This window comes from Nycticebus coucang, chromosome 2 (genome assembly GCF_027406575.1).
Source record: "Nycticebus coucang isolate mNycCou1 chromosome 2, mNycCou1.pri, whole genome shotgun sequence".
Taxonomy (NCBI): domain Eukaryota; kingdom Metazoa; phylum Chordata; class Mammalia; order Primates; family Lorisidae; genus Nycticebus; species Nycticebus coucang.
Genome location: NC_069781.1, coordinates 121214853 through 121234781, shown reverse-complemented (window position 1 = coordinate 121234781; position 19929 = coordinate 121214853). Strand labels below are relative to the sequence as shown.

The window sequence follows — 19929 nt, the reverse complement described above, 5'->3', positions numbered from 1 at the left end:
GCTGACTACCAAAATATTCTCTCTTAGCTGTACTTGAAGCAGAGGCCTTGTTGGCCAGGAGAGTTTGGAGCAATATTACTTGATATAGCTGGTCCATGAACTGTTGACCTGGTGGCTGCTGTGATGACATAAGGAATTTGTACCAGAATATAAATGAACATGATTACAATGCTTTCTTCATTGATAAAATCAGCTGAACTAAAAACATGTGTTTAGTTTTATGATTGATTTATATTCTAGCTCAGGCCTCTTATTTTATCACAGATAAAAGTTTAAAAACATGTCATAGGCAAATGCTAATCTGTAGACCACATTTTCTTTTCTTTTCTTTTTTTTTTTTTTTTTTCCTGAGACAGAGACTTACTCTGTTGTCTGAGCTAGAGTGCTGTGGTGTCAGCGCAGCTCACAGCAACCTCAGACTCTGGACTCAAGTGATCCTCCTGCCTCAGCTTCTAGAGTAGCTGGGACTACAGGCACCAGCCACAACACCTATATAGCTTTTCTTTCTTTCTTTTTTTTGAGACAGAGTCTCACTATGTTGCCCTTGGTAGAGTGCCATGGCATCACAGCTCACAGCAACCTCAAACTCTTGGGCTTAAGTGATTCTCTTGCCTCAGCCTCCCAAGTAGCTGGGACTACAGGTGCCCACCACAACGTCTGGCTATTTTTTGTTGCAGTTGTCATTGTTGTTTAGCAGGCCCCAGCTGGGTTCGAACCCACCTGCCTCAGTGTATGTGGCCAGCTCCATAACCACTAAGCTACGGGCATTGAGCCAGCTTTTCTATTTTTAGTAGAGACAGCAACTTGCTGTTGCTCAGGTTGGTCTTCACCTCCTGAGCTCAAGCAATCTTCCCGTCTCAGCCTCCCAGAGTGCTGGGATTATAGGTGAGCCACAGCACCCTGCTGTAGACTGCCCTTTGAGAAGTGTTGGACTTGAGTATTGTGCGGTGGACCGCACTTTGAGAAGTGCTGGACTTGACTATTATGGTCGTCTCACCCAGCAGAAACTGCAGTGACCGGCCAGGGAAGGCAAGCCCAGTGGACCACTCTCCTGGTAGACACCTTATGTATGGAAGAGTCAGGAACTGTAGTTTCTTGTTAATGTTATTTTATCTTTTTGAAAATAGTTTGGATTTGTGTTTTATCACCCCCGTCTGCCAAGGAGAATGCGTACACTTGGATGGGCTGCTATGGGGCGTGGAGGTCTGAGTAAGTGTTAGGAGTGCATCAGCATGGCTGTATCAATTGCTACCTTATCAAAAGACTTCCACATCTGTGTGTTACTAGCCACCACTCATGCCCACCAAGTGAAGCCCACATCCACCCCTCCATTCCCCTATTCTCTCCTGCTCTTCTTCCATGGTCCCCCTGGACCTTACTGAGATTCCGAAACTAAAGGATTAGAACACAGCTAAGCAAAACTCAGCTCTATTGCTGTGGCCAGCTTCTGTCCTAATTTATCATTTTCCGTTTCAGATGAGTTTTTAGAAATAATGAGGGTAACTCATGAGTACCATGGGGACAGCAGCACTCTCCTGTCTCCTCCCTCATTAAGTGATACCAGAAGGAAAGTTCAAAATTAGGGTCTGGGGGAACCATGTAGACCCAGGGTTAGAGAGATTATTCCTGTTAGTCCTCATCCAGGATGGCCTTGGGGTAGAGATAAAGGATCAAAGTGCAGAGAAGGTAAGTTTAGGGCATAGAGGGTGGAATAGTGAGGAGGAAGGAGGCAATTTATTATTGCCCAAGATTGGGTTTGTAAGTGTCCTTGGTGCCATATTGAATTTCCTATGGAGGCTCAAGGAAGGGAATAAGGAGTCTGGGAAGGTAGGACTAAGGGGGTGCATAGCCTATAAGAAAGGCTGGCCTCCAGATCTTAAAAAAGCAACTTTGTCAAGTTGAAATCCTCCTGTATTGAAATGGACACTTAGAGAGTCAGGGGACTAGTTGTGTTACCCTGGTTGTATGGATACTTCACTATATAAGCTTGCACAATAAGGCATCAGCAGTTTAGGTATCTATGAAACAGAGATTAAAGCTTGCTCAAGGCCTAGGCTGTCTAATGCTACAATCCCTGATTCACGTTTACACTTGTCTGAAGAGCTCTAGGAAAACCTGGGCAGGCAAGCACAGAGGGCCTGCCTGTCTGTGGTGGTCCTTCATGGTATTGGGGCAAGTTCACCCATAAGAAACCCAGAGGAAGGCCCAGCATAGAAACAAGGGACATACTTGAAGATCACCCCACACCTTGAGTAAGTCCTGACGTTCCAGTGACTCTAACGGGCTTTTTTGCAGTTCTTAAGGAAACAGTTGTCAATAATGGATTAGGAAGCCTGGGCTGAAAGGAGGGACATGGGGGGCTTTATACAGAACAGCACATCAGATGGAGTCTGCCAGAGACACTCATGTGCTTAGTGATTGATTTGGTCCTCAGCGTGACAACATTCTACTCCATTTGATGGGGTCGATAGTGGAGAAGCCGCGGAGCCCGTCCCTGGCCCTCTCACTTTCTTCTCTGCCACCTATTAGAGTTCCCAGATCTGCATAGCACGATTGACTCAGTTTTAACTTCTCTGCTGGGCAAGGGATGTACACATTCATTCAAGTGCAGCACTTCTTCAAACCTGTTCAGAACTCTACAGTCACCCTCTGTGTCTCACACTAGCCCCTTATAAGGCTTCTGAGAATGTTTCTGCATTAAAGATATCTCATGCTGTTCTTTACTAGATCTTAAGTTGCAGTAAGTTTACTCTCAAAAGAAAATAGGTAGGTCTAGTGACCCAGAGGAAGTGACATTTAGGGGATGGGCATTTAGGGGATCCCAAGAAACAGCAGGGACTTACAAAACTAGATAGGACTAACCAGCTTGTTCCCTTGTCTGTTGTCATTATCAAATATTTAAATTATTTAATTTTTAAAATAATTTGTAAAAGTTAATTTTAAATCTGATTTTATTTATAAATTTCAAATCACATAGCATATAAAATAACATTAATTTAGATACAATACTTCAGGCTTACTTGCATTACTTGAGGACATAATGAATGACAAAAAACAATTACATATGTTGATGCATAAAAAATAAGGAAAATGTACAAGGAACATATTCAGACTATGCAATCTCATCATGAATTTCCAACCACTATTACCGTTTTAGTGCTTATATATCATTTTAAATATTTTCAGTAAAACTGATGTATCAGGAAGGATACATCAATGTACTGTAGCCAGCATATTGCACTTTACCAATATATTATGACTATATCCCTATGGTGCTATCTGTTCAAAATACATCATGATGTTAATTTTCTGTGGTATGAATATATTCAAGTTTATTTGACTGGTAATAAATTGGTGCGCATTGAGGATTTTCTTTGTTGCTCACCTTATGATTATTTTCTTAAGTTTAATTTCTGAAATTGGAATTGTTAGCTCCCAGAGCTTAAACATTCTTAAGGTTTGTGAAATACTTTTCCAGATAGTCCTTTGGAAGCTCTGCAATGATATGTACTTCCGCCAGTGACAGAATATGACAGTGCATTTCCAGCCCTTTTCCATCAGAGTGTTACGATCTAAGGGATGAGGAAGCCCAAATTGAGAAATAAATCATGCCATTGTCATCAGAGTGCAGTGGCTCATGCCTGGAACCCTATTATTCTGGGAGGCTGAGGTGAGAGGATTGCTTGAGGCCAGGAGTTCAAGACCAGCCTGAGCAAGAATGGAATCCTGCCTGTACAAAATATAGAAAAATTAGCAAGTGTGGTAGTGTGTGACAGTAGTCCCACCCACGTGAGAGGCTGAGGCAGGAGGATGGCTTCAGTCCAGGAATTTGATGTTGAGGAAGCTATGCTGATGCCACTGTACTTCAGCCAGGACAACAGAGTGAAGAGACTATTTCTCAACAAACAAAACAAAACTCCATGCTATTTCATTGTTATTTTAATTTGCATTTTATATTCAAACAAGTTAATTTTTTGCTAGAGACAAGATGGTTGACTAGAGACATTGGTTGCCAAATTATCTCAGAAAGAAGAAAAAGTTTATAGTTGGAAAAAAAGAAAAAAAGTATCTCAGGTGTAACTGTGAGGGAAAATGCCAGAAACTACCAGAAATTCCACAGGAAGAAGCTGTAGAATAGAACAAGAAGGGGTAAGATCTGTCTAGAAATCGACCCCTGCAAGGCGTGGTGGTTCCTCTCAGAAAGGTGCTGGGGCTCAGGCCTGCGGGGCAGAGCTACCAAAAGCAATGAGTTGGTTGGCACTGGAGATCATTATTCTAAGTATCTCAAGAAGGAAAAAATAAACACGTCCTGTACTTGCTGTTAAACTGGAACTAATTAACGAGGACTCGTGTGCACAAAAGGGACTAAAGCCCAGTGGAAATCAAGGTGATAGGAGAAGGGAGGAGAGAATGGGAGAAAAGATACCTCACGGGTACAGTTAACACCATCGCGGAGCTCCCTGACTCAGCATTACCAAACCAATAAATGTAACCAAAAACATCTGTACCTCCGTGATATTTTGAAATAATTAAAAAACTAAAACAATTAAAAGCAAGTTAATTATCTTCTTCATTGCAATTATGCTGATCCTGTTATGTCCATTTTAGTTTAGTTTGTGATATTTCAGGTTATTCAGAGACATTCAAGTTTTATTTCTTCAATCATTCATGTTTTCTTATATGCTTTCTTCCCTTCTCAATTTGAATTGAAAGAATGTCTCCTACGTTGGAAATGATAGAACATATGAATTTATACTTTTTTCTTTTGCATCATTCAACTTTTTGAACATTTAACTTTTTAATCAAAATGAAATACTTTTTACATGTGTGGTAAGAGCTTTCCCTCAAATATTAGCCTATTGCTTTTGCCTTATCCTCATCATAGTTCATTTTCTGGTGCCCGAAAGGCGCCTTTATCAAATGCAAACTTTTACATATTTTCAGGTCGTTTCGGCTTTTGATAGTGGTCTTTGATCTGACTGCCACGCTTTACATCAATGCTATAACATTTAATTGTTGTATATAGCTGCTTTTCCATATCTGTAAGGGAAAACCCCTGTTAATATATATTTCCTTTACTTTTTATTCTGGGATAGTCTTACCACGTAGTCTTTGAAAGAGGAATTCATTTTCAATGTTTGAAAAGCCCCACTGGTGTTTTGATTTCCTATGCTTTTATACATTAATGTGAAGAAAATTGATGTTGCATGGTACTGGACCTTGCTTTCCCAGTATTTATTTAAATTTTTCTTGTTATCTCTTGGCAAAGTCCTAGGATTTATTACATAACCCTTGGGATATTTATTATTAATTTCATTCTCAGATATTTTATACTTTGGTTGCTATTGTGAGTGGAATTTTTATTATACTTAATAATTTATTTTGCTGGTTTATAGAAAGAAAATTGATTTTTGTATATTTAATTTACCTGTCTGCTTACTTAATAGTTGCCTTGTATCTAATAGCTTTTGAGTTTCACTTGATTTCTTTGGTTTGTTTTAGTATATAATTTGTCTTCAAATAATGATAATGTAATTTCTTCCTTTCTAATATGTATGACTCATTTTTTCTTATCTTATTGAATTGTCTGGAACTTGTCTAATAATGGTAAAAACGGTGATGAGAACAGATCATAGGTTTGGCCAGACTTTGAACAAGAACTGTGTTACAGTCCTTGTGTGATTTTAACTATTGGTTTTACATAAGCATTTGCTATTGCTATTGATAATAATAAATATTTAAGTAATATACAATATAACAAGCACAGATCTAAATTTTCATATATACATTAGTTTACTGAAATTATCTTAGCAGCTCTACGAATTAGGAATTATTATGATTGTTATGTTTGTTATTTCCATAATACAGATGTGAAAACCAAGGAGATCAAAGGACTTCCCCCAAATCATACAACTAGAAGTGAAAGCAGTGGGGATGGAACCCCAGCAATCTGGGCCCTTGGGCCTGTGCTCAGCCACATCATGTCAGGAGCCCCTCTCAGGTCCTAGTGGGCTTGTACGTGATGGCTTGTGTCAGAAATGAATGTATCCATACAGAGGTTCCTGCTTTTTTCCTGTTCTGCCCCTTGATCTTCTGGTATGTTGACTTCAGTGTTAGTAGATTCCCAGTGACACCACTGGCACACAATTCTATAAGCAACTTTTCCTCTGACCTGCAAATATAGACATATTTATATCTATCTATCTATCTATCCATTCATCCATCTAACAATGAACGAGATTGCCTTGCTGCCCTATTTGTGTGCTATAATCAGTTTTGGTAGTAAGGTCATGCTAATATTTTAAAAGAAATTACAAAACCTTTTCTTATCTCTGTGTGCTTTGCAGTTACTGCTTCCCCTTCCCTTAGTTTGTCTTCTTGAGGCTCTTACATATAACACTTTCTATCCATTTTTATCTATTTTCCCTTGAGATATTGGAAAATTTCTTGAAGTTGTCTTCTATGTAATGGATTTGATTTCCCGCATTTAACAGTCTGTTAACTTTCTCCATTTTGGCTTTTAATTTAGAGATTGTATTTTCGATCTCAACAGTGCAGTCACTTCTAATCTCTTATTATTCCCTTTTCATAGCTTTGGATACAGTTTCACTGGTGCAATAGATTCTTGTTTCTTTCTGAATATATAAATAAGAAATTGTCCAGATTTTCCCCATTCCAGCAGCAAATCTATTTCCTAAGAAGACATTTGTTTAGTACCTTTGAAGTGACCCCCTTTTCACTGCAATATTGTTTTATAGGTTCATTGTCTTCCTATCTTCTCTTTGTGCCTATTAACAGAGGATATTCCATGATGCCTCATTTTATCAGAAGAGCTCAATTTCGACAGACGCTGCTGTAGGCCCTTGTGGGAAGACATGCATCTCTATCCACTTATACCTTGGGTTTGGTGACCAAAAGGTAGAGTTTCAACAAGGTTTGAGAATTGACTGGTGATCACCACACAAAGCCAGGACCTCCAGAGATGAACACTGCAGTCAATGAATTAGTAAAACCACAATTTGCAAAGGGATGAACTCAGCTTATGAGATGGTTGTGGCAAAGGCTTTTAGGGGAACAGGAAAAAAATGGCAACGTCTTCATTCATAGCTTTTAGATACAACTCTCCTTTAAGCAGTTTTGGGATTAGACTTTAAATGCATAGTGTAGCCTAAAAAAAGTTCTCAAACCAAAAATTGACCAATTTTTGGTCCCTGATTGGTAAGTGAATACAAGTTATAAGTGAGGGAAAGTGCATTAAAACCAATCGACAAAGACTGCCTTCAAAGTTTACAACGTGGGATGGAGAAAATAACACTGTTTACCACAGAGGGCTCTGAGAAGGATCCACTGAGTTAATGCATATGAAAGAGCTCAGAACAGTATGTGGCATGTAGTCATGATCAATGAAATCTTGTTAATTCTGTTTTCATCTGTTATATCATAGATTGTACTGCGGGGGGCATGTCATGAGTTTTGTTTTCTTAGTGTTATCTCAGCACAGATGAACAGGTGTTTATAAATGAATTTTGTGTGTGTGTTTTAGTTTTAATATTTATATACGAAGGATTTCCCCCACTCTCCTCCATTGGCTAATAAATTCAGGAAGAAGAAATGTATCTTTTTAGTGACATTGTTTATAAACTTCAATTTCAGAGGTGAAATGCTTCTAAACACACAGATAGTAGTGTTGCTGCTTTGACCATGGGGAGAGAGAACGGACTCCCAGATTTCCCTCCATACCCCCTGCCCTTTTTTATCCCTCCCAGCTCATTGTTGCCCAGGAAGGACTTCTAGGGAACCCTATGTTTCCATGTAACACAGACTGAGAAACACCAATCCACAAAGCACGTGCCAAAACACGTGGGGCAGTGAATGATAAACACTAATAAGTCTCAGGTCTGTGACAAGCATGGGTCTAGGAGTTCCTCTTCTCAATCTTAGATTGTCATCACTCAGAACCCATTACCTGGGGTCACTGTGATGCTTTGTTTAACCGGCAGGGTCTGCAGTTTGGTACCCGGGAACTGGAGGAGATGGGAGCCATGTTCTGCTTGGGCCTCCTCATTTTGGAACTCAAATCTGCAAGCTGCAGCCATCAGCTCCTGACTCACGCTGCGGCTTTGCTGAATGATGAGGAAGAGGCTCTGGACCACCACCTGCAGCGGTAAGATGCTCACAGGCGGGTAAGAGGAAGTTGCACCTTTGCGTTCCAATTGCTGAGTTATCTCAGTAAAATGGAAGTCAAGTGGACCTAGGGGTCTTTACAGAGGAAAAAGTATGGAAGAGCTGCCAAATGAAGGTGACTGCAGTTAGCTCCATCAGTAAGCAGACCAGGACATCCTCACTTCCTACTGAAGACAAGGAGAATGCTGTCTGCTTATACACAGACATGCAGATATAAAGCACATGAATTTATAAATGAGTATTAATAATACATTTAATTATGATAAAGAAGATACAGCTTAGTGACATGCATGCACACCCTACATGTTCTTATATTTGCCAGTTAGGCATTTATATGTGTATAGATAACATTTTTGAGCCATGCTTCAGCAAAAAAGGACAGGCTCACTGCTCATATCTAGGGTCTCAGGGAGAAGAAATGTTTTTATCTTCCCATTCTCAAACAACAACACTCCTTCTCAGAAGATAAGGGGAACCTCATGAAGATAACTAATGCTTTGACTCAGAGGACCTGACTCAGCCCTGGCAGGGAAAGGCTGGATTTCTGAGATTGTGAGGAGCATTTAGGAGTCAAGTGAGGGAGAACCATTATTCAAATGAGCCCTTTTGATGTCTCTCCCTGTAGGCAAACATTTTAGACTCCACATACACAAATTCAGAGGGCAAGAAGGGAGGAAATAATGGGTCTGTGAGAGAAGAGAGGATCAAGTGGGCTCCAAGGAGTCGAAGGAGGCTAAGTCATTGCCCACACTCTGAGCAATGGCGGGTGGGGCACGAAGCTGAGTGGGGAGGTGCTGGCTGTGTCTGCTGGCCCATGAGGTGAGGAGGCATCCCAGCATGCACTTCATGCCCACCGGCAGGGAGAAGGCCATTAATACTGGGGCCATTTTGTTTCTAGCTCCTTTTCATTAACTTTTCTCCTGCCACTGTTAGGCTGCTGTTCCACCTTGACTTCTCACCAAATGCCCAGTCAAGCCTAGAAAGATCTAGCAGGTACTTTAGGACTGTTTGGGAAGGGCCTGGGTTTTTGAGACTTAATTATCTAAATGCAATAATTAACTTGCTCATTGCACTGCCTGTATATCATAGACCATTCGAGACTTAAATATAGCCAGACCTCTTTCCTCCATAGGGAAACTGCTTCTGATTTCTTTTGTTTTGACATCATAACCACTTTCTTCTGCCCCTGCTCCCTTCAGATCACCTCAACACCCCAGGATCAGTGAGCCTGGCATCATTGTGCTGTTTGTAGACTCTCCCTCTGACAGTGAGCACTTCCACCTGCCAGGATATATATTTCAATCTGTCTTTTCCTTTGCTAAGCTATTTTGGGCATTGGCATGCCTGAATTTTCTTTCCCCCTCCCCCACCTTGTTCATTGAGGAAAGATTGAGCAGAGCTGGCATTGCTTGCTTTCCCCAAATTGATTGTGCTCGTCTGTTTGATCCAATGCATCAAGGATTAGTTGCCTGTAAACTGGAACAAGAAGAAATCTATCAAAGAAACTCCTTTTCTAATTCAAGTCTAAAGAATTTGGTGTCAAACTTCAAATACAATGGCTGCTATGGAAGTTATAATAAGGAGATCATAGTATTACCTGCCTCTGTTCGCCCCATGCCATGTCACCCTACACAACCAACTGTTAATTTTTCAGTTGTAATCTGTCCAAGGGTACTGATGCTAGAGATCCTCCCATGACTTCTGACCTTTCATTGGGTGGACACCTCAACATGGGATGTGATTAATATGTGTGTTTTGGATAGATTTGAATGAAACTCAGTAGGTGTAGAGTTTGACAGAGGAAAGGAGGGGGGCGATTGCCAATTTCACCCCGATATTTGTATCACAGTATACTTTCCTATTCACTATGACAGCTGATCACAACAGATTGTGGTTCCTGTTCAAAGGTCCTGCAGTTTCCATGGTTGAGAGGAATATTACCCTGAAAATTTCCTGATCTCCAAATATTCTAACCAATAAAGTTGTAATCATGAAGATATGAGAGAGAGAGAAAATTAATAAAATAAAATCTATGGAATTGAAACCAGCAACAGGCTGTTTGAGTACCATTTGATTAGTTTCTGATGAATAGGGTTAATTCTGAGCTTTAATAAGCAGCAGAGAGAATCCTAGAAATTTGCTAGCACCAGGGTTTTTATTATAATACAAGATGTATAACTATTGTTTGTCATCACAACTCCATATGACTTAAAGAGATCTCTGTCACCCTCCTCTCTGGCCTCTTCCTCCAGTATAACAGAGCTTTCTTCAGAAGGATGCTTTTTTGTTACACTGAAGGAATAAAAAAGGGGTGGGGGCTCTTCTCCAAAGGTCTGCCCCACAGAAATGCAAGGGTGTGGTATCGCACGCTTTCCTACGGCCCACAGGCAGCACTCACCCCTGGGAGTGATCTACTTGGAAGACGCAGCGTGGCTGAACACTGCGGACAGCGTGTTTTTTGACCATAGGTTTCATGCCTCATTTATCATAAAAACAATTAGAGTGTAGTCAACAGCCACAGAGCAACTTAGCGTCTTTCATAAGCGGAGGAAAAGCCATGAAGGTGGATGTTTATCCAGCGGCTGACGCTTGGAATGAAGCAGGCACTGGCGACGTTGTGAGTTTCCTCACACAGTTCCCACCTTCCCCTTTGCTCCTTTAAGAAATGTCTGCGGATCCGTGAAGGCGACTTTTGCTTTTTTCTCCTTCCTTCTCTCCTTCCTCTCAGTATTATCCCTGGAAATAATTGTGTGTGCACCGCAGGAGGGCTCAGCCGCTTCTTCCGGAGGCCGTTTATCCGTTGTGACAGGTCTTTTGCAAAGTCATTTAACAGTTTTGCCGAGTCAGCCGCTGTTCCTCCCGATTTGTGTCCTCCACTGCCTCTTGCTCTTTGCAGCTGAGCTCCCCGGTCCCGGTTGTTCCTTCATTAATAACAAGAGAGCTCGGAGTCTGGGGCTGCGCCCCTGCAGAGGCTCAGCGTGGGGTGTGTCCGCCGGGGCTGTGCCCCTGTCGCTGTAGCCTGGGTTCCTCAAGACAGGTCCACTCTGCTCTCTGGTTTGTGGGGGCAACACTAAAAAATAATTAAAAAAAATGTTACATAGACCTTAGAAAAATAATTTAATAATTTTTAATAATTAGAAAGATGTTTGATTTTCTTTTGTTTTCCTTTCTTCTTCTTTTTTTTATTTATAAAATAACAGTTTTGTTTTTCTGAATGAGAAAAAAAAATCTGGAAAACACACGGAAGCACCCCTACCCCACCTAATCGTGCAGATAACCACTGACAACATTTGGTTGAAATATCCTAGATTCTAGATTCTGTTTTTCTTTTCTTGTCCTTGTTTTAATTAATTAATTCATTTGTTTTTTAAATGGACGAAATTGTCTGTGTTTGTTTTGTAAACCTGACAACTTGAAAGGAGACGTGGAGAGGTCAACTCTAGCTAATTCACATTTGCAGCATCTCACATAGTTATGGTTTCTTTGTGGTGAGAACACTTAACACCCACTCTCCTAGCAGCTCTCAAGAATATGATATACAAGGGTTGTTTAGAGAGTAATGTAGTCATATATGAAAAACAGCTTTGGATGACGGCTGGATACTTTCTGACAGCCACACAATGTACATCTGTTCCTAGATTACTTTTTCATTTATGAATAAACAGACATATAATCTCAATACATATATATTGCCCTTTCTTATATCTTTAAAGTTCCTGATTGTTTTTATATTAAAATCTTAGCCATTTTTAGGTGAAAATGGAGTATGTTTTAATTTATAATCTGATCTCTTCTGATATAGATAAAAATACTTCTATATCATGAATATTTCTTTGTTATAAATTTCCTGGCAGGGTATTTTGACCATTTATTCCATTAGTAATGCTTTTTCTGGTAAATTTAGTTTCAACTTTATTTATTTATTTATTTATTATTATTTTTTTCCTTTTTTTTTTTTTTATTGTTGGGGATTCATTGAGGGTACAATAAGCCAGTTACACTGATTGCAATTGTTAGGTGAAGTCCCTCTTGCAATCATGTCTTGCCCCCATAAAGTGTGACACACACTAAGGCCCCACCCTCCTCCCTCCATCCCTCTTTCTGCTTCCCCCCCATAACCTTAATTGTCATTAATTGTCCTCATATCAAGATTGAGTACATAGGATTCATGCTTCTCCATTTTTGTGATGCTTTACTAAGAATAATGTCTTCCACGTCCATCCAGGTTAATACGAAAGATGTAAAGTCTCCATTTTTTTTAATGGCTGAATAGTATTCCATGGTATACATATACCACAGCTTGTTAATCCATTCCTGGGTTGGTGGGCATTTAGGCTGTTTCCACATTTTGGCAACGGTAAATTGAGCTGCAATAAACAGTCTAGTACAAGTGTCCTTATGATAAAAGGATTTTTTTCCTTCTGGGTAGATGCCCAGTAATGGGATTGCAGGATCGAATGGGAGGTCTAGGTTGAGTGCTTTGAGGTTTCTCCATACTTCCTTCCAGAAAGGTTGTACTAGTTTGCAGTCCCACCAGCAGTGTAAAAGTGTTCCCTTGTCTCCACATCCACGCCAGCATCTGCAGTTTTGAGATTTTGTGATGTGGGCCATTCTCACTGGGGTTAGATGATATCTCAGGGTTGTTTTGATTTGCATTTCTCTAATATATAGAGATGATGAACATTTTTTCATGTGTTTGTTAGCCATTCGTCTGTCGTCTTTAGAGAAAGTTCTATTCATGTCTCTTGCCCATTGATATAAGGGATTGTTGGCTTTTTTCATGTGGATTAATTTGAGTTCTCTATAGATCCTGGTTATCAAGCTTTTGTCTGATTGAAAATATGCAAATATCCTTTCCAATTGTGTGGGTTGTCTCTTTGCTTTGGTTATTGTCTCCTTAGCTGTACAGAAGCTTTTCAGTTTAATGAAGTCCCATTTGTTTATTTTTGTTGTTGTTGCAATTGCCATGGCAGTCTTCTTCATGAAGTCTTCCCCCAGGCCAATATCTTCCAGTGTTTTTCCTATGCTTTCTTTGAGGATTTTTATTGTTTCATGCCTTAAGTTTAAGTCCTTTATCCATCTTGAATCAATTTTTGTGAGTGGGGAAAGGTGTGGGTCCAGTTTCAGTCTTTTACATGTAGACATCCAGTTCTCCCAACACCATTTATTGAATAGGGAGTCTTTCCCCCAAGGTAAGTTCTTGTTTGGTTTATCAAAGATTAGGTGGTTGTAAGATGTTAGTTTCATTTCTTGGTGTTCAATTCGATTCCAAGTGTCTATGTCTCTATTTTTGTGCCAGTACCATGCTGTCTTGACCACTATGGCTTTGTAGTACAGACTAAAATCTGGTATGCTGATGCCCCCAGCTTTATTTTTGTTACTAAGAACTGCCTTAGCTATACGGGGTTTTTTCCGGTTCCATACAAAACGCAGAATCATTTTTTCCAAATCTTGAAAGTACGATGTAGGTACTTTGATAGGAATGGCATTGAATAGGTAGATTGCTTTGAGAAGTATAGACATTTTAACAATGTTAATTCTTCCCATCCATGAGCATGGTATGTTCTTCCATTTGTTAATATCCTCTGCTATTTCCTTTCTGAGGATTTCATAGTTTTCTTTATAGAGGTCCTTCACCTCCTTCGTTAGGTATATTCCTAGGTATTTCATTTTCTTTGAAACTATGGTGAAGGGAGTTGTGTCCTTAATTAGCTTCTCATCTTGACTGTTATTGGTGTATACAAAGGCTACTGACTTGTGGACATTGATTTTATATCCTGAAACATTACTGTATTGTTTGATGACTTCTAGGAGTCTTGTGGTTGAGTCTTTGGGGTTCTCTAAGTATAAGATCATGTCGTCAGCAAAGAGGGAGAGTTTGACCTCCTCTGCTCCCAGTTGGATTCCATTTATTTCCTTGTCTTGCCTAATTGTATTGGCTAGAACTTCCAGCACTATGTTGAATAGTAAAGGTGACAGAGGACAACCTTGTCTGGTTCCAGTTCTAAGAGGAAAAGCTTTCAGTTTTACTCCATTCAGTAAAATATTGGCTGTGGGTTTGTCATAGATAGCTTCAATCAGTTTTAGAAATGTGCCACCTATGCCTATACTCTTCAGTTTTCTAATTAGAAAAGGATACTGGATTTTATCAAATGTTTTTTCTGCATCTATTGAGAGGATCATATGATCTTTATTTTTGCCTCTGTTAATATGGTGGATAACGTTTATGGACTTGCGTATGTTAAACCAGCCTTGCATCCCTGGGATGAAGCCTACTTGATCATGATGAATGACTTTTTTGATGATAAGCTGTAATCTATTGGCTAGGATTTTGTTGAGAATTTTTCCATCTATATTCATGAGTGAGATTGGTCTGAAATTCTCCTTTTTGCTTGGGTGTTTTCCTGGTTTTGGTATCAGGGTGATGTTTGCTTCATAGAATGTGTTGGGGAAGATTCCTTCTTCCTCAGTTTTTTGGAATAATTTCTGCAGTACAGGAATAAGCTTTTCCTTGAAGGTTTGATAGAATTCTGGAGTGAAGCCATCTGGACCAGGGCATTTTTTAGTTGGAAGCTTTTTTATTGTTTCTTTGATCTCAGTGCTTGAAATTGGTCTGTTCAGGAGGTCTATTTCTTCCTGGCTAAGTCTAGGGAGAGGGTGTGATTCCAAATATTGATCCATTTCCTTCACATTGTCAAATTTCTGGGCATAGAGTTTCTGGTAGTATTCAGAGATGATCTCTTGTATCTCTGTGGGATCAGTTGTTATTTCCCCTTTATCATTTCTGATTGAGGTTATTAGAGATTTTACTTTTCTATTTCTAGTTAGTCTGGCCAATGGTTTATCTATTTTATTTATTTTTTCAAAAAACCAACTCCTTGTTTCATTAATTTTCTGAATGATTCTTTTGTTTTCAATTTCATTGATCTCTGATTTGATTTTGGATATTTCTTTTCTTCTACTGAGTTTAGGCTTAGATTGTTCTTCTTTTTCCAATTCCATAAGGTCTCTTGTGAGATTGTTGATGTGCTCTCTTTCTGTTTTTCGAATGTAGGCATCTAAAGCAATGAATTTTCCTCTCAAAACTGCTTTTGCAGTATCCCACAGGTTTTGGTAGCTTGTGTCTTCATTGTTGTTATGCTCAAGGAAGTTAATGATTTCCTGTTTTATTTCTTCCTTCACCCATCTGTTATTCAACAGAAGATTGTTTAATTTCCATGCCTTTGGGTGGGGTCGAGCATTTTTGTTAGAGTTGAGTTCCACCTTTAGTGCCTTATGGTCTGAAAAGATACAAGGTAAAATTTCAATTCTTTTGATTCTGTTGATATTTGTTTTGTGTCCCAGGATATGATCAATTTTGGAGACTGTTCCATGGGGTGATGAGAAGAATGTATATTCTTTATCTTTGGGGTGGAGTGTTCTATATACGTCTATCAAGCATAGTTGTTCTAGGGTCTCATTTAAATCTCTTACATCTTTGTTTAATTTCTGTTTAGAGGATCTGTCCAGCTCTGTAAGAGGTGTGTTAAAGTCCCCTGTTATGATGGTATTATCAGATATCATATTGCTCAGACTGAGTAAGGTCTGCTTCAAGAATCTGGGAGCATTTAAATTGGGTGCATAAATATTTAGAATTGAAATGTCTTCTTGTTGTAGTTTTCCCTTGACCAATATAAAGCGACCATCTTTGTCTTTTTTGACTTTAGTTGCTTTAAATCCACATGTATCTGAAAATAAGATTGCAACTCCTCTTTTCTTCTGAATTCCATTTGCCTGAAAAATGGTCTTCCAACCCTTGACTCAGAGCTTTAATTTGTCTTTTGAAGCCAGGTGTGTTTCTTGCAGACAGCAAATGGATGGCTTGTGTTTTTTAATCCAGTCAGCCAATCTATGTCTCTTCAGTGGGGAATTCAAGCCATTAACATTTATTGAGATAATTGATAAGTGTGGTAGTATTCTATTCGTCTTATTTGGTGAGAGTCCATTGCTTAGTTTTATCTTTTGCATCAGTGTGGAGGTTAGGTTCTGTCCTTTGATTTCTGAGTTCTTACTTTGTTGCTGATCCATTGTGGTGGTCAGTGTGCAGAACAGGTTGAAGTATTTCCTGTAGAGCTGGTCTTGTTGTGGCAAATTTCCTCAATGTTTGTATATCCGTAAATGATTTGATTTCTCCGTCAATTTTGAAGCTTAGCTTAGCAGGGCACAGAATTCTGGGCTGAAAATTGTTCTGTTTAAGTAGATTAAAGGTAGATGACCATTGTCTTCTTGCTTGGAAAGTTTCATTAGAGAAGTCTGTGGTCACTCTGATGGATTTGCCCCTGTAGGTCAACTGGCGCTTACTCCTGGCAGCTTGCAGAATCTTTTCTTTTGTCTTGACTTTGGACAGGTTCATCACAATGTATCTTGGAGAAGCTCGGTTAGAGTTGAGGCGACCCGGGGTCCGATATCCCTCTGAAAGCAGTGTGTCAGAATCTTTGGTGATGTTTGGGAAATTTTCTTTTATAATATTCTCTAGTATGGCTTCCATTCCTCTGGGGCATTCTTCTTCCCCTTCTGGGATTCCTATAACTCGTATGTTGGAACGCTTCATAAAGTCCCATAATTCTGACAGTGAACGTTCTGCTTTCTCTCTCTTCTTTTCTGCCTCTTTTACTGTCTGAGTTATCTCAAGAACTTTGTCTTCTACCTCTGAAATTCTTTCTTCTGCATGGTCTAACCTGTTGCTGATACTTTCCATTGCATCTTTAAGTTCCCTAATTGACTGTTTCAGTTCCTTCAGGTCTGCTATATCCTTTTTATATTCTTCATATCGTTCATCTCTTATTTGATTCTGTTTTTGGATTTCCTTTTGGTTATTTTCCACTTTATTAGCAATTTCCTTCATTGTTTCCATCATTTCTTTCATTGTTTTCACCATGTGTATTCTAAATTCCCTTTCTGTCATTCCTAACATTTCTATACTGGTGGAATCATCTGCAGTAGCTACCTCATGGTCCCTTTGTGGGGTTGTTCTAGACTGGTTCTTCATGTTGCCTGGAGTTTTCTGCTGATTCTTCCTCATGAGTGATTTCTTTTATCTGTTTCCTTGCCCTAATTTTCCTTTCACTTCCTCTTGCTCTTTAAGTTCTTGTGCCTGTGGACTAAGGGTTACAGGACCAGAAGGGTGAGAAGGTTGAAGAGCAAAAAAAAGGGGATGAAAGAAAGGAGGACCGAGTGATAAGAAAAAAAGAAAGATAGAGAAAGGAGAGGGGGTGGGTATAAGGAATATTGACAAAAAGAAGAGAGGCACAGAAAGAGGGAGACAGGGCAATATAGGTGTACAGTAGGGTACTTTGACACAACCTTAAAGAACCCCCACCTTCTGGGGGTGCCCAGTTGCGTGGTTCCCTTGAGGTCAGCAGCTCTTTGCTAACCTGGTCAGACACAGTACCCCACCTCCACCAAGTAGAGAGGAAAGACAAAAATGCTATAAATCAAACCAAAACAAGCAAACAGAAAACTTTACAGGGATAAAATTGGGTGAAAAACCAAATTATATCGGTAGAAACACTAGCAAAAATGAAGTTGAAGTTATTAAAAAAGGCAGCAATGGGAAATTAAAATTAAACTAGGAAAATTGAGAAAGAAAAAGGGGTCTGTGTGGAAAAGATTGAAATTAAAAAAACAAAAGAACATCAACAACGTCAAAATAAACAAACAAAAAAAAACAACCAAACCAAAAAAAAAAAAGAAAAAAATACACAACCAAAAACAAAGCAGTTTGTATATGTTATTGAATATTGTCTGGGCAACACGTGGTCTTCTGGGGTATGAGATGTTAGTCACAGTTCTGATACGACTGGAGGCTGCTGATTTCTCAAACCCCAGCAGGTAGACACCCTAAATCTCTCTTCAGCCTACTTAAAAGGCACTTTGAACTTGTAAACTTGCTGAGCAGAAGCTTTCCCAGCTTTCTCACTGGAATCGCTGCTGAAGTGGCTATCCACTTACCCAGTGTGCCAAAACTGGTCTCACTCTGCCCCTGAGGGTTAGGGCTGCAAGGCGGCTCAGACCCCACCCTTAGGCTACTTGGTTGCTGGGTTACCAGCTCCCACCCGTTTCTAGCTCTGCGACCCTGAGGGCGGAGCTTGCCGGGGCAGATCACTGACAATGGATCCGTGTGACCCACCGCCAAACACTATTAGCTCTGTCTGGCTCAGCGGCTCAGACTGGGGCCCTAGACAACGGCCAAAGTTCTCCGCACTCCCGCTCAGGCCTTCCACAAGGCAGTTCAACTCAGTGCCAAGTCCAAGGACATCAAAACAGTTCACAGGTAAGGCCTTTCTGGTTTGCAGTCTCGCTGCTACTGAACTTACAGTTGTGGGCGGGTTTAGACGGATTGAACACACGCGACCACTTGCCAGTTTTCCACGGTTTTAGTCCTCCTCTTGGGGTCCAGAAGTCTCTCGCTGACTCCCTGTATCCTCATAGGAGTGATGATAGGCAGTTCCCACCAGCCAGAGATGCCTGGAGTCTTATCTCCCCAGACTCATGGTGCCCAGATACAAGGAAGCTGTTACTCGGCTGCCATCTTGCTCCACCTCCCTATTTATTTATTTTTAATTTCAGGTTAGTATGAGGATGCACATGATTTGGTTACAATGTTTGCATTTGTTAGGTAAAGTTCCTGTATTAGTGTGTCCTGCACCCAGCTGGTGTGCCATGTACCCTTATAATGTGCCCATTACTGGTAACTCACCAATCCCCCTGCCTCGTTCCCTCCTTCCCCTCCCTCCAACATGAATTGATTTTGAGTTTGTTTATTGGCTTAATATTAGCATTGAGTACATTAGATACTTGCTTTTCCATTCTTGTGATACTTTACTGAGAAGAATGTGATTCAGCCCCATCCAGTTAATACAAAAGATGTAAAGTCTTTGTCTTCCTTTAAGGTTGAATAAATAGTATTTGGTAGTATACATACACCACAGTTCGTTAATCCATTCATGGGGGGTTGATGGGCACTTAGGTTGCTTCCACATCTTGGCAATCGTAAATTGAGCTGTGATAAACAATCTAGTGCAAATTTAAAATTTATATTTCAATTTAATTTCTACATTCAAGGTATCCAGCTTGTTTATTGTGTATGTTACAAGTATTTCCCCAAATTATCATTTATCTTTCACATTTTTCATGTAGTTTATTGACATTGATGTTTTTATTTTTAAGTAGGGATATTTATCAATGTTTTTGTTTGTTGTTTTCTTTTACCTTTCATAAACCTATCTATGTTAAATAATGAATAAATTCACATATACTGTGAACATGTGTTAATTTGTTATTGAACTGAGGTAGTTAGGTTTATAATGAGAATATTTACATATTATTTCTTCTCTTTTTTTAAAGTATTGAATCATTTTATATTTTTAAGTAATCTAACCTTTCTACCTTTTATCACTGATTAGTCATGCCAGTTTATTATACTGTATATACTTGTACATATCCAGGATACATTTTTGGATTTATATTCTATTCCATTAGTCTGTTTGCTAGGAACACATAGTTTTTAATATTCTAGTTTTATAATTTAAATGCATTATGTTGCAAGAACCACCTCATTAGTATTGTTTAGAAATGTGTTTTGCCACATTCTCTTCTTTGTTATCATTGATGAACTTTATAATGAGTCGTTAACTGCCAAAACCTAATCCACCGGGATTTTAACTCAAGTTGTATTAAAATGAGAGACTTTTGTCCTATCAAGTG

General features: G+C 39.5%; 1 protein-coding gene across 2 annotated transcripts in view; it reads left to right on the top strand.

Annotated features, from left to right (window-relative positions):
• AGBL1 (AGBL carboxypeptidase 1) overlaps window positions 1–19929 on the top strand; it is a 698527-nt gene that overhangs the window by 467523 nt on the left and 211075 nt on the right. For both annotated transcript variants that reach the window (XM_053581727.1, XM_053581726.1), the window contains exon 22: window positions 8001–8164. In XM_053581727.1, the coding sequence (XP_053437702.1) occupies window positions 8001–8164 (164 nt within the window). The remainder of the gene's footprint in view (window positions 1–8000; window positions 8165–19929) is intronic.